The 15223-nt window shown below is 37.5% G+C and overlaps 2 protein-coding genes across 3 annotated transcripts in view; one reads left to right on the forward strand and one right to left on the reverse strand.

Annotated features, from left to right (window-relative positions):
• The window catches only part of AKR1D1 (aldo-keto reductase family 1 member D1), a 91080-nt gene extending 77464 nt beyond the window's left edge, over positions 1–13616 (forward strand). Inside the window, exons 7-10 of the mRNA XM_015537712.2 lie at positions 1168–1277; positions 2475–2640; positions 11385–11467; positions 13534–13616. Coding sequence (XP_015393198.1) covers positions 1168–1277; positions 2475–2640; positions 11385–11467; positions 13534–13576 — 402 coding nt within the window. The 3' untranslated portion in view covers positions 13577–13616. The remainder of the gene's footprint in view (positions 1–1167; positions 1278–2474; positions 2641–11384; positions 11468–13533) is intronic.
• CREB3L2 (cAMP responsive element binding protein 3 like 2) overlaps positions 1–15223 on the reverse strand; it is a 425600-nt gene that overhangs the window by 196577 nt on the left and 213800 nt on the right. For both annotated transcript variants that reach the window (XM_042973220.1, XM_042973216.1), the window contains exon 5: positions 5718–5810. The gene's annotated coding sequence lies outside the window, so the exon portion shown is untranslated. The remainder of the gene's footprint in view (positions 1–5717; positions 5811–15223) is intronic.

Here is a 15223-nt window from a genome sequence, read left to right on the forward strand (position 1 = left end):
CAGAGACAGGTCACAGCACTGCAATCTGATTAGAAAGGAGTCCTTGTGGGGAGACCAAACTGCTGTGTTTGGAGTGAGCCGGTAGGCATGAAATGAAGGAATTCATACTTAGTTTCTAAGCAGTGAGTGACATGATGAAGTACATATTTTGGGGAGACTGGCCTACCAATAACAGATGCAACTGGAAATGAAAAAGCAGCGAGTGATGTTGGAAGGAAACACTGAGTGCGATTCCTGCCTTATTTTAGTTTCTGTGTTACTTTTTAGAATTGTTTAAGAAATGTTCCAAAGGAGAGAAAACCCACAAGTGTTTCTTAGGGTAAGGGAACAAGATTATGTCAGGGAAAAAAAAAAAAAAAGTATATCAAATGGGAATGGGAATAAGACCCACCACTAAGAGGCCCAGTTTTATCTTTGCAAATTCATAGGTAGCGAGCGGGTCCTTGTGCCTTCTAGAACTCAAACCAGACAGTGAAAATAATAATTAAATACTACAACTATTTTAATTCAGGCTTGGTTGATTTTAATTTAAAAAGGAAAGAAAAGCATAGGCCCAAAGTTACCAGAGGGGTTAAAAGAAACTTTGCGAAGGACTTTGTGACACAAACATTTTCAGTGCGGGACTCTTGCCAACGAGACAGTGAAGACGGATGTAGGCCTGCACTGGGTGGTGTAAGGAACTCTCGGCCAAGAGGACAAAATACATCTTCAAATTTCATTTTACGCATGCTCTACCTCTTGTGAAAATGTTCTTAGATGCTCGATAGCTACAGAGAAAAGGCTTCGGCAACACGTCGCTGCTCCGTATCGAGACTCTAATCTGAACCTTGAGACTGTATTGTTGTCCTAGAAAATTGTATTTGCTGGAATGGTCACTATAAATAATTAAGTCTGTTCCGTTAAAGCTTTACACTATGATAGCGACATGAAATTGAATTCGCTCCCCGTTTATTTTAGAGTTAATCCACAGGTGGTGACCCCACTAACCACGTTGTAAGTAATCTCACCATAACGTAAACTTCCTTGTTAAGAACAATATTCAGCATTTGCCTCGTTATCCATGATGCTTTTAGATGGGTTTTATTGAAGAACTTTTTAAAACTGTGTAAAACTGGATTCACTACAAGGCTTTGATTTTGTGCTCTGCCCTCCACTGCAACCATGTAGGTTGAGTGCCATCCGTATTTTACCCAGCCCAAACTCTTGAAATTTTGCCAACAACATGACATCGTCATTGTCGCATATAGCCCTTTGGGGACCTCAAGGAATCCAAGCTGGTAAGTAAGGCTCTATGTCTGCTCAGGAGTGTTTCTTTTGGTGTAGAATGTGAGACTAATGTGAGTTACTTGAATGACATGACTATTTGGCTCTGTGATGTTAAGAAAGTAACTTAACCCTCTTTGAGCCATTCTCTGTGTGTACAAATTGGAGCTAATAACCTCCCTCACAAAGGTGGGGTAAGAATTGATTCTACTGTATGTGTAAAATTGCCTAGCAGTGCCTGAAACATAGGAAATGCTCCATAAATGTTAGTTTAGGTATTATTTGACAAAGATTCTCCGTGACCAGATCCTGAAATTTTTGATTTTTTTCTTTTTTCTTTTTTTAAAATGTTTATTTTTGACACAGAGAGAGAACACGGTGCCAGAGCACACAAGCAGAGGAGGGGCCAAATCTGAAGCAGGCTCCAGGCTCCCAGCTCTCAGCACAGAGCCTGATGCAGGGCTCGAACCCACAAACCATACGATCATGACCTGAGCCAAAGTCAGACGCTTACCAGACTGAGCCACCCAGGCACCGCAGAGAATTGTTTGAGCTCTGTGTTCAGTGGCAGCACTTGTGCTGTGTGTGATGTGTTCAACACACTTAAGTAGAAATTTTTCTACTCGAAGATGACTCCGAGAGTTGTGCCTCTGTTTGCTCCAACAGAGCCTTCCCCTGTGTAGCTGCTTCTAACCCAGTTATCTCCGTAAGACCCACCCAAGAAGCACTATTTACCCTCTGAAAGACACAGCTCTATAAATTTACCTCTTTATCTTTTCCTGATAAAAGCAATGCTTCGGGGTGCCTGGGTGGCTCAGTGATTAAGTCTCCAACTCTTGACTTTGGCTCAGGTCATGATCTCACAGTTTGTGAGCTTGTGCTCTGCCTCAGGCTCCACACTGGTGGTATGGAGCCTGCTTGCTATTCTCTCTCTCTCTCTCTCTCTCTCTCTCTCTCTCTCTCTCTCTCTCCCCCTCTCCCTCTGCCCCTCACCCTGCTCACCCTCTCTCTCCCAAAATAAATTTTAAAAATTAAAAAAAAAGAGCAACTCTTCACTGAGTGCTCTGCACTCCAAGAAGTTGGCTATAGGTGACCCGAAGTATCCTGGTAGGTGAACAGGTGGATAGGGAGACGGAGGAGGAGGGCGATGGACTAACCATCTGTTGTGATGACTCGAGCTAAATATGATGCATGTTTTGATTTTTTTCAAGGGTGAATGTATCATCCCCACCTTTGTTAAAGGATGAACTTCTAAACTCACTGGGGAAAAAATACAAGAAGACAGCAGCTCAAGTTGTTTTGCGTTTCAACATCCAGAGAGGAGTGGTTGTTATTCCTAAAAGCTTTAACCCTGAAAGGATCAAAGAAAACTTTCAAGTAAGAGAACTGCTTCAGTACATGTAAAACCTAGAAGGCATTTTTGTTTTGGGGTTTGGGTTTTTTTTGTTTTGCTTTTTTTGTTTTGCTTTGTTTTAGAGAACTTTCTGTTAATTTAATTAATTGTAATGCCTTCACATTTTCTTTTACACCTGCTCCCCAATCCACACTCTCTAGGTCTGAATTTAACTGTAGCTGAGTTTGAGAGAGTCCCTAGTACTTCGAGGGTTTCCATGCTGCTTGTACATTACCTAGCTCCCTTACTCTTTTGTTTCCTTACCTATTGACTCTTACCTACTCACTTCTCCACCAGCACAGGATCAATAGAAGGTATAGAACTTGAAATTCCTAATAGTAAACTTTCCACCTTCTTAATGGCTCTGGTAGAAGTGAGGAACAAACATGGAAATCATTGAAGAAGATCATTAGACTTCATGAATGTCACTTGCCTTTATTTCCTCTGTAAATACTCCATGATCAACACGGTGACTTACAGGCGAGAAAAGAGGCCACTAGACAAATGAGTGATTAGATTACCTTGCCTACTACTCAAGACTAAACTGCTAGGTAAATACAGCCATAGAAAAGTACCATGCAAAAGTAATTACTCATTAGTTAATAACTTAAGAAAGTGAGCTGCTTTTGTCTTGTTCATAATTAAAGAGGAAAATGAGATAGTATTTATCCCCTCAGATAGGAAAATAATCAGAATATCGAATATGTGGGAAAACATATTGCATATACTTGCATATACTCCTGTTAGAAACATTAATTGGCTTAAGATTTGGAGAAGCAGGATGTCACTTATCCATAGCCATCAAAATTCAAACCCACATATCCATTTGGCCCAACAATCTCGATCCTATATTTACACATACATGCATACAAACATGGATGTTTACTATTGCATGATTTATCATTTTTAAAACCTGGAGACAATCTCCAGTAGAATCTTACAAAACAAATTATAATATATTTGTATAATGAAATATATCGCCATTTTTAAATAATAGAGTGGAAATATAAATACTTCCATGGGAAGATATTCATGATATTAGACAATTTATCTTCAGAGATCTTTTGCTACCCCATGACAGAATGCAACTCAAACTTACCAAAGAAAGAGAGACATGATTTATTGGGTCACAGAACTGTAAATTCCATGGATACATCAGACATGACTGGGCACAGGTATGCAAATGATTTATAAAAGGACTGAGTTCTCTCCGTTCCTCTGTACTCCCCCCACCCCTTACCTTCTCTGTCTCCACGTGGCAGCACAAACAGTCCCTGACATCTCCCGGCTAATCTATTACTCATATTCAGTGAACATGATCATAGGTAAAGGCTTCTGTGAGGGTCTCTATCCCTGATTGTCCCTTTGTGGGCCATGAGCCTCTGCCATATTAATCACTGTATCCAGTGAATAAGACACTTTGATTGCCCCCTTGGACTACATCCTGTACTGGAAATGGGTTCATGTGACAAACAGCCCTACGAGATGACAGAAGAGAAGTTCATAAAAGGAAAAAGGGGATTCTGTTACTAGCAAGAAGGGCAAAGAATGATAAACAGTTATACTACTACTCACAGTATTTTAGCACTTACCAAAGTACTTCTTACTAAAAGAGGTTGACACTGTTTTCAGCCATCTTAAAACAATAGGATATCTGCATGGCTAATGTATTGGTTTATCAAAAATTCAAACAAGTTTTAATGCACCTGAAACAAATGTTTTCATGGATTCAAAATTTTACTGTTCAGAGATTGAGAGTAGTTACTAGTAGTCTGTGCAATGGAAGGTTAAAACCTTTGGAGTTTATATCATTTTGTGAATTACTATTTTGTACTGAAAGAACTGTCATTCTCCTTAAAATTTTTATTGCAACTAATTCTGCTATATCCCATATATTTCCATAGCCCAGATAATAAGGGATTGGAGTTCAGAGGTTCACATACCACAAGAAAACATGAAAGAGATACAAATTTACAAAGAAAATGACAGCTGAATTCACAGCCAATTTCCACTCTACAGGGTTTAGACTTGCCCTACCACCACAAATTTTGCTGGGTGTTAAAACCATTATTTGACAAAATAGAAAATTATTCCCTTCTAAACTTAAAATTATGAAAGTAATTTTAGTTATTTTGCATTCAATAAAATTTACATTATAATTGCATATGTGTACTAAATGTTAGAAGAAACTGAGGTAAAATAAGCTTTAAAAAATATTGTATAAGAATAGGAAATATCCACAAAACATAAAGGGTAAAGGAAAACTTAAATATATTTACAATAAAAGAAGAAAAAGTCATAGAAATAAAAAATTGTGTAATAAAAATTAAGTAAAACCATAAACTTAAAAACTATATAAAATTAAGGGTGACAATGAAGAAAATAAAAAAGCAGGATATTTTTAACATTGAAACAACAAAAAATCAAATTATACCACCCACTATCCAGCCTGTTACCATCATCCACTGATCCCCATTCCTTGAAGGTTTTATCTCTTGATTCACTTTCCTTCTCTCCAACACTCCTTGCATCACAATTCTTCATGAATTCAACATACATAGGGATGGTCCTTCCAATAACCCTGCCTTATAGTTCTTTAATCTCCTCTCCCACAATGATCTTGCCCCATATATTTCAGCAACCAATTCCCACTGTTACTCCCTGGAAACTGCAGTTACACTAACACCTAATAGCTCCTCCATACCCCCCAAACATCCCCCTCTCTCTCCTGCATTATCTCTCTACTGCATAACTCCCATCAATATACAAACATGCTGTGACCTCAATCTTAAAAGGTAAAATCCAATCTAGACTCACTTTCCTCTCCACATATTATCCTTTTCTTTCTTCCTGTTTACAGCAAACCCCTTAAAAGAGAATTCTATTATCACAGCCTCCAAGTCCCTTTCCCCCAGTCTCCCTTAAACACATTGAAACCAAGCTTTCACCTGACCATTCCATTGAAACAGCTTGTCAAGGTCACCAGTGACCTCCTCATTGCCAGATCCAACAATCATTTTTCTGTCCTTGTCCTAGTAGATCTTTCAACATTTATACTTACAATTAACAGTTTCTTCTTCTTGAAACCTATGCCATCAGAGAAGCAGATGGAGGTGGTAGGAATATCAGGCACTCAGTTTTATAATATGAGATCCTGAAAAAGTGAATAACAGGATAATTTGTGCCATGAAAAAAAATGCAAATCAATCCACATGAACTAAAGAAAAACATTGCATTGAAATAATGGAGGGAGGAGGAATTTGGAAGTTTACCTTAAAATTAAAACTGAAAATTATGAAAGTAATTTTAGTTATTTTATATTCAACAAAATTTACATTACAACTGCATATGTGTACTAAATGTTAGAACAAACTGAGTGAATCGGGATCGATTTTTTAAAATATGCTTGACAAAATTACATGATAACAGAATGTGACATTCTTCACATTCTTCACAAAGGTTTTTGCTAAGTGATCATAAAGAGAATAATTCTGGTAAAATTTCACAGAGCTTCATATGAAGGAGATCATTAATCCTTTGGCTTTTTCTTTCAGATCATTCTTTTGATATATCTACCAATGTAGTTTTTAACTGCATTAAATTCCTATTTGAAAGACTTTGCCTGTAGTTAGAGCAAACCTCCAAGATCGCTTTCAATGACTTCATGAAATCCTGCATCTTTGGCAAGATTTGTGACTTCGCTTTACGTTACATATTCACTGGAGTCAGAAAATGACTCACCAACACTTAAAAAATGGGCCTAATGTTAAGCAAAAAGGAAGTTTGAGTAAGGATTTATTTTATAAGTGATTGGTCCAGTCATGACCGTTTCTATGTTATGCAAAGTTGTGATTCCTTACACAATCTCATAAACTCAATACTTGGATGATAAATAATCAAAGAAAAGCATTCCCTGAAAAGAGCACTGGGAAGTAATCCATCGGGGAAATGATTAGGTAAATCAGGTTATATCTATAACGAATGCAGTAGTTACAATCTATGTACAAAGTCAATCTATGTATTTTGACAGAATAGATAACCAAGACATATTATATGAATGAAAGAAAGTTGCATTAGTCTGCAAAAAGATATGATACAATTGCATTTTGCTCTTAGTGTGTTGAATGTTTGGAAGAAATGTCTGGGATGAAGAATAGGACTGGGGTGGTAGGTAAGAAGGAGACCTTCCATTTATTTCATACATGTTCATATGCTTCTTTGGTGTTTTAATTTTTACAAAAAAGCATATATTTATGTATTATATAATTAAAACTTATAAATGTAAATTACTAAAATAAAAGTTAAGGGATAGCGAGATAAAACAATAAGTAGAAGATAATTATAATCAAAACAAATGTTAAAAAGGTAAATAAGCTAAAGTTAAATATTGAAATGTAAATAAAGAACAATTATAAAACCAGAGCATAAAGTGTGCAAGCTAAAATAAAACAATGAAAATGTAATATATTTAAAAGGTAGAGGATGACATTTAAAAATGATGAGAGAAATGATTGAGTCTAAAACAAAGCAAATTAAAATTTCTTAAACGTTTACTTATTTTTGAGAGAGAGAGAGAGAGAGACAGAGCATGAGCAGAGGAGGGGCAGAGAGAGAGAGGGAGACAATGAATCCGAAGCAGGTTCCAGGTTCTGAGCTGTCAGCGTAGAGCTGGACGCTGGGCTCGAACCTGCCAGCCGTGAGATCATGACCTGAGCCGAAGTCTGACACTCAACTAACTGAGCCACCCAGGCACCCCAAAACAAATCAGAGTAAAAGTTCAGGTGAGCAACCCGGAGGGGGAAGAGATGCGCCCAGCACCCTGGAGTTTATCGGACAGACTCTAGGCCTGAGGTACAGAAACCCATCCGTGAAGAGGAACACTTCCTGAAGGAAAATGAGATTATTTTGCAGCTGTCACCAAGTGCTGTTGGGAGACTTACTCCTAAAACTCTGAAGCATGGTCTTTAAGAATGGCAGCATGGGCTAACTAATTCGGATGTAAATTTTAAAAAATTAAAAAAAAAAAAAAAAAGAATGGCAGCATGGGCTAACTAATTCGGATGTAAATTTTAAAAAATTAAAAAAAAAAAAAAAAAGAATGGCAGCATGCGGGCGCCTGGGGGACTCAGTTGGTCAAGTGTCTGACTCTTGGTTGATCTCATGGTCTGTGAGTTAGAGCCTTAAGTCAGGCTCTGTGCTGACAGTGAGGGAGCCTGCTTAGATTTCTGTCTCCCTCGCTCTTGCCCCTCCCCCGCTTATGCCCACATATGCTCTCTCTCCAAAAAATAAATAAACTTATTTTTTTTTAATTAAAAGTTAAAAAGTACATAAGCAAATTTAGAGACTAGGGAATATTTTTTAAAACACAGCACGGAGGCCATAGTCCAGAATAGGAAGTTCAGCATAATATCCAGAAACAATAAAAAATTCTTCACTCATGGAATTTTAAGAGGTGTCCTAAACACGTGTTGTTGCAGAGCATTTGGAATGTCCCTCACGATGGCTCCATCAGGGGTATTTCTAAGACAAAGAATAGAATCCCATGTTGGGTGTGGCCCCCCAGCACCAGCCCAACTTCTTCCTCATTTGCAGACAGTCATAAATTTCTGTCTGACATAAAAGTCTTTTGGGGTGCCTGGGGGGCTCAGTTGGTTAAGTGTTCCACTCTTGATTTCGGCTCAGGTCATGATCTCACAGTTCATGAGATTGAGTCCCTTACTGGGCTCTGTGCTGACGTCACAGAGCCTGCTTGGGATTTTCTCTCTCTGCCCTCCCCTGCTCTCAAAAAAAAAAACCCCAAAAACAACAACAAAAAACCACACACACACACACACACACACACACACAAAAGAAAAAAAAAAGCCTTAAAAAAAATCTTTTATGTGTTTGTCACTAAATAACAGAGTTTCAACAGAAGTGAAGAACTGAAACACCTGACAGAAGTGAAAGAAACAAATTAACAATCTTTGTATCGGTTTTTAAATTTACATTCTAGTTAGTTACCATACAGTGTAATATTGGTTTCAGAAGTAGGATTTAGGGATTCCTCACTTACATACAACACCCAGTGTGTATCCCAAGTGCCCTCCTTAATCCCCATCACTCATCTAGTCCATCCCCCCCACACCTCCGTCGATCAACCCTCAGTTTGTTCTCTATAGTTAAGAGTCTGTTTCCTGATTTTCTTCCCCCCCCCCCCCGGCCCCCAGGTTCATCTGTTTTGCTGTTTTCTTTCTTAAATGTCACATGTGAGTGACATAATATGGTATAGGTCTTTCTCTGACTGACTTATTTCACTTACCATAATACCCTATAGCTCCATCCATGTCATTGCAAATGGCAAGATTTCATTCTTTTTGATGGCTGAGTAATATTCCATTATACATATCTCACATTTTCTTTTTTCATTCATCAGTTGACAGACGTTTAGGCTCTTTCCATAATTTGGCTGTTGTTTTTGTTTTTTTAGGTTTTTTTGTTTTTTGGAGGTTTTTTGGCTGTTTATTAATAACACTGCTATAAACATCAAGGTGCGTGTGCCCCTTTAAATCAGTATGTTTTTATCCTTTGTATAAATACCTAGTACTGCAATTTCTGGGTCATAAGATAGTTCTATTTTTAACTTTTTGAGGAACCTCCATACTGTTTTCCGGAATGGCTGCACCAGTTTGCACTCCCCCCGACAGTGCAAGAGGGTTCCCCTTTCTTCTCATTCTCACCAACATCTGTTGTTTCCCACGTTGTTAATTTTAGTCATTCTGACAGGTGTGAGGAAATAGCTCACTGTGGTTTTGATTTGCATTTCCCTGGTGATGAGTGATGTTGAGCATCTTTTCATGTACCCGTTAGCCATCTGTATGTCTTCTTTGGAAAAAATGTCAGATCGTGTCTTCTGCCCATTTCTTAAGTGGATAACTAGTTTTTTGGGGGTGTTGAGTTCAATAAGTTCTTTACTGATTGTGGATACTAACTGTTGATCAGATAGGTCGTTTGCAAATATCTTCTCCCATTCTGTCAGCTGCCTTTTAGTTTTGTTGATTGTTTCCTTTGCTGTGCAGAAGCTTTTTATTGTGATGAGGCCCCTATAGTTTACTTTTGCTTTTGTTTCCCTTGCCTCTAGAGACATGTCTAGTAAGAAGTTACTACAGCCAGTGTCAATGGGTTTACGCCTGTGTTCTCCTTCAGGATTTTGATGGTTTCCTGTCTCACATGTAGGTCTTTCATCCATTCTGAATTTACTTTTGTGTGCCATGTCAAGTGGTCCAGTTTTCCCAATACTGTTTGTCGAAAAGACTGTCTTTTTTCTATTGGATATTATTTTCTATTTTGTCAGATTAGTTGCCCTATAGTGTGGGTCCTTTCTGGGTTTTCTATTCTATTCCATTGACCTATATGTCTGCTTTTATGACAGTACTATACTGTCTTGATCACTACAGCTTTGTAATATAGCTTTTTTTTTTTTTAAGTTTTTTATTTTGAGAGAGAGAGAGAGAGAGAGAGCGCGCGCGCGGAAGGGTCAGAGAGAGAGAAGATCCCAAGCAGGCTCCACGCTGTCAGCTCAGAGCCTGACACAGGGCTTGAACCCATGAACTGCGAGATCATGATCTGAGCTGAAACCAAGAGTCAGAAGCTTAACTGGCTGAGTCACCCAGGCGCCCCTGTAATGTAGCTCTTAAAGTCTGGAATTGTGATGACTCCAGCTCTGCTTTTCTTTTTCAAAATTGCTTTGTCTATTTCAGGGTCTTTTGTGGTTCCATACAAATTTTAGGAATGTTTGTTCTAGTTCTATGAAAAAATGCCGATGGTATTTTGGTGGGAATTGCATTGAATGTGTAGATTGCTTTGGGTGATGTAGGGATTTTAACAATATTTATTCTTTTAATCCATTGACATGGAATGTTTTTCCATTTCTTTGTGTCTTCATCCATTTCTTTCATCAGTGTTTTATAGTGTTCAGAGTACAGATCTTTTACCTCTTTGGGTAGGTTTATTCCTAGGTATCTTATGGTTTGGGGTGCACTTATAAATGGGATTGGTTCCTTGATTTCTTTTTGTGCTGCTCTGTTGTTGGTATTTAGAGATGCAACAGATTTCTGTACATTGATTTTGAATCCTGTGACTTTACTAAATTCACATATCGATGCTAGCAGTTTTGGGGAAGAATTTTTTGGTTTTCTATATAGAGTATCATGTCATCTGTAAAGAGTCAAAGTTTGACTCTTTCCCTGCTAATTTGGATGATTTCTGTTTCTTTTCATTGTCTTATTGCTGAGGCTAGGACTCCCAGTACTATGTCAAATAACAGTGGTGAGAGTGGACACCCTTGTCTGACTATAGGGGAAAAGCTCTCAATTTTTCCCCTTTGAGGATGATATTAGCTGTGGTTTTTTGTATATGGCTTTTATGATGTTGAGCTATGTTCCCTCTAAGCCTACTTTGTTGAGGGTTTTTATCATGAATGGATGTTGTACTTTGTCAAATGCTTTTTCTGCGTCTATTGAGAGGATCATGTGATTCATACCCTTTCTTTTATTAATGTGGTGTATCACATTGATTGATTTGCAACCACCCTTGCAGCCCAGGAATAAATCCCACTTGATCATGGTGAATAATTCTTTTAAAGATGTTCATAAATTTTTGAAGAGCTCCCATGGCTGGCCCCACTCCCTGATCCCAGGCTTGACCCATTTTCTATCTTCAAAAATATCTTTTATTTCTGTTATTTCAGATCTTTGACTTTTCTCTCACTGAAGAAGAAATGAAGGCCATCGAGGCCTTGAATAAAAATGTCCGCTTCGTGGAGATGCTCATGTGAGTTCAGGGAGACCACCCATCAAGTACTGCCCAGTGATTTTACATTGTTCTGGGTCTATAGAAATCACAAGGGTAAAGGCCAGTGGGCAGCATGTTCTGAATATTAAACAGGTCTGGGTAAATTACATTCGCTCTAGGAACTTCCTACAAATCTATAGTTTTACTTATAAGATTTCTGGCATTTATGACATCCCATGACTTAGGTTAAGGCATAGCAGGCTAAATATCTTGAAGAGAATTAAGTCATCAAGTGTATATATGTTAAGACAACAGCAACACAAATATTCAAACCTATTTATTTTTTCCTAAATATCAAGTGATACATAACGTAGAGCAAACTTATCGACAAAAAAGAAAGAGACAGAATAGTATAGTAGAAAGAATACCATGTAAGAAACTAAAAACCTAGAGTTTTAGCTAAATGGCTGCCTATGAGATTTGGAGCTTCTAAGTCCACCTATTAGCTGATTCCCACAAGCAAAATCCTTACACTCCTTCAAAATGTTGCTAAATTCAGCTAGTCAACTGAAGTAGCCCTTTATTTTCTAAATAGTATAGGGCCTTTAAAATAACAAAACAATATAGTTCATACATATATAGTGTATGTATATACATATATATATATATATACACATATATATACACACATATGTTTATATATACACATTTTTTTCCTTTATTCATTAGTATTCCTCAATAGTAATCTGTAATCTAAGTGAGCATTTAGAAAATGCTCATTAAGATAGTTCATATAGTTTGAACACTTATCTTATTGGTCCTACTACTTTTTGTGAGTCAGAAAGTACACTAACTATGCTAATATCACATTTTTTAATCAATTTCTGAATTAATACAACAGCCTCCTAATGTGAATTTTCCAGGGTAAAACATTATTCAACATCAAAAGGTACCACCTAGCCTTGGGAATAAAATAGTAAACACAAACATAGACCTAACAAATACTTATGGGTTAATTAATAGCTGTTGAAGATAAACTATTTGTATTGAATAAATATCATTAAATTAAGAAAAGACAGTAAGAGATAGTCAATCCATTGTACTGATTTTTTTTTTTTTTTACAGTTGGTGACATTATTTAGTTTGACATTTGACATATTTAATATCTAATTCCAGCTACACTGGGAAAATAACTCATCAGGAAATAACTAGAAAAATCAGCAAAGAGAAACAAACGTCAGGTTTCACTGATCATAAAAATGTACAATTTAGGGATGCTAGGCCATGATTCTTCTGTTTTTCATCCAGTTGGTCTTTGATTTGACATTGACATTAATATTTTAATTTAAAGCTCACAGTACTTGGGGCACCTAGGTGGCTTAGTCGGTTAAGTATCTGACTTTTGACCTCAGCTCAGGTCTTGTTCTCACAGTCATGATTTCGAGCCCCATGTTGGGATCCATGCTAGGCATGAAGCCTACTTAAAAAAGGGTAAAATAAAAAAATGAAGCTCATAATGCTTGCAGAGAAACAGAGAATTGAATCTTAGACATGGTCATGGCAGGCATATACACATTCCAGTCTTTTTTTACTGACTGTTCTGTCATTGTTATTTAAGAGATACATTCATTATCATAGAAATTTACTTCACTGATCACTTTACTAGATCTCAGACTTTTGATTCTCAGGAGGTCTAGTGAGAAGGGCAGGTAAAACCTCTGAGAAGAGAATGACACTGATGGGTAATAGAATTTTGAGGAGAAATGTTTATGTAGATCACTGGAATAGAAGGCAGCCTGTGTCAGAACAGCAGAGGGGAGGAAGGAGTTAAGAAGGGGCACAAGAACCCATGGGCAGGCGCGCTCGCATGCACACATACACACACACACACACACACACACACACACACACACACCCAACCCAGAATGCTATCCTGGGCTTCAGTAAAAGATGATGGCTCAAGGGAAAATAAGAGACTGGGTGAGAACAGAGAAGGAATGAATTAAGGAGAGAGGGAGGGGTCTGTGAACTGTCAAGGGATGCTAGTAACACACAGCTGTGCAACGTTTACAGTGAACTTTTTCTTTGGGGAATTGTTTTGACAGGTGGTGTGATCATCCCGAATACCCATTTCATGAGGAATACTGACTTCAGAGTGCCCTTGAATGGATTTTTCCTTCCCATGCACGCCAGAGCCTTAGATGTAGAAATGAAAAGGTTTTACTATCCTTAAGTGATGTGTTGATGTTAACACTCTCAAGTTTTGTGCAGGATAAATAACTTTGACTTAGGTATGTAAAGAAAAAGATGTTTAAATATGTTGAGATAATTGTTTGGAAACCATAAGCTAATATTTTATTAGATCAAGGTCTTCTGGGTTCCTGACAGAAAGACATTAGGCTTTAGGAGAGATTTCAGAGGCAATATATGATAAGAAACCCATGAATCTGATTACTGCCATTAAGTCTGAACTCCTTACTTTAGCAGTTAACAGGACAACAAAGAGGGTGGAGAGCTGGCACAAGCCAGTGCTGGCAATGACCTTGATGATTTGGAACACTGACTGTAATATAGACACTGCCAAGATAAGATCCACACATGCATTATTAACAAGGAAGTGATTTGCTACACCTTGTATAAAGAGAAAGGGCTAAGTGTAGAAAAGTCTTAAAATAGGGCTAATTAAACAGCACAGTGGTCACCAAAGACACAATGATTTAGTTGTTTGTTTCCACCCAATGGGGGTTAGTTTAGCTTTTACCCAGTTTGAGGGACTGATAATTGCTTGTTCTCTCTTGCATGCTTTCAAGGGCTTGTATGTGAACATAACTAGTGATCCATACTTACACTGCCTATTACTCTTGCTCTACTCATCCTATAAACATCATTATGTGAAGTGGCTTGAGACAACCAACATACACAAATAAAATCCTGAATCATAAAATAATCCGAAGATGATTATTTTAAAAGAAGACATTCAAAAAGGACACTTTAGGAGTGCCCGGATGGCTCAATCAGTGCAGTGTGTGACTCTTGATCTCAGGGTTGTGAGTTCAAGTCCCACATTGGGTGTAGAGATTACTTGAAAATAAAACCTTTAAATTAAATTAAATTAAAGTTTAAAAGGGGCTTTATAAAATTTTTGTACTTAGGAGTGACTGGGTGGCTCAGTCAGTTAAGCATCTGATTCTGGATCTCAGTTTGGGTCATGATCTCACAGTTTGTGGCTTCGAGCCCCACATCGGCCTCTGCGCTTACAGCATGGAGCCTGATTGGAATTCTCCCTCCGTTTCTCTGCCCCTACCCCACTCGTGCTCTCTTTCTCTCTCAAAATAAATAAACTATAAAAAATTATTATACTTAGTACTTTGAAAGTGTTATTGGAATAACTGAATTTCAAGAAACTAGCAAGTTCAAAAGTACACTATTAATTATACTATATGTAAATTTTCAATATTTGAGTGAGAAGATTATTGGAATTCTGCAATAGAGATGTACTGATTTTCAATTCAACTAGAGCGATGTCTTTCTTTTCATTCATATTAAGTCACTCTCACAAGCCAAGAGAGTGCTTCAAAAATTATGTCTTTCAAGACCAATTGCTTACAGATAATCTTCAGTGACCTGAAAACATACATTTCTGAGAAATTATCAAGAAAATTTGATCTATACTCACTGTTTCCACTGATTCTAATATAATGCTGTCTTCTGGAAAGTATTTTGTTTACAAGAAATTATAAAATGTGATGATTTATTGTACCTCATGAATCTCCATTTTGTTCCTAAAGGCAGGGA

Source organism: Panthera tigris, chromosome A2 (genome assembly GCF_018350195.1).
Source record: "Panthera tigris isolate Pti1 chromosome A2, P.tigris_Pti1_mat1.1, whole genome shotgun sequence".
NCBI lineage: Eukaryota > Metazoa > Chordata > Mammalia > Carnivora > Felidae > Panthera > Panthera tigris.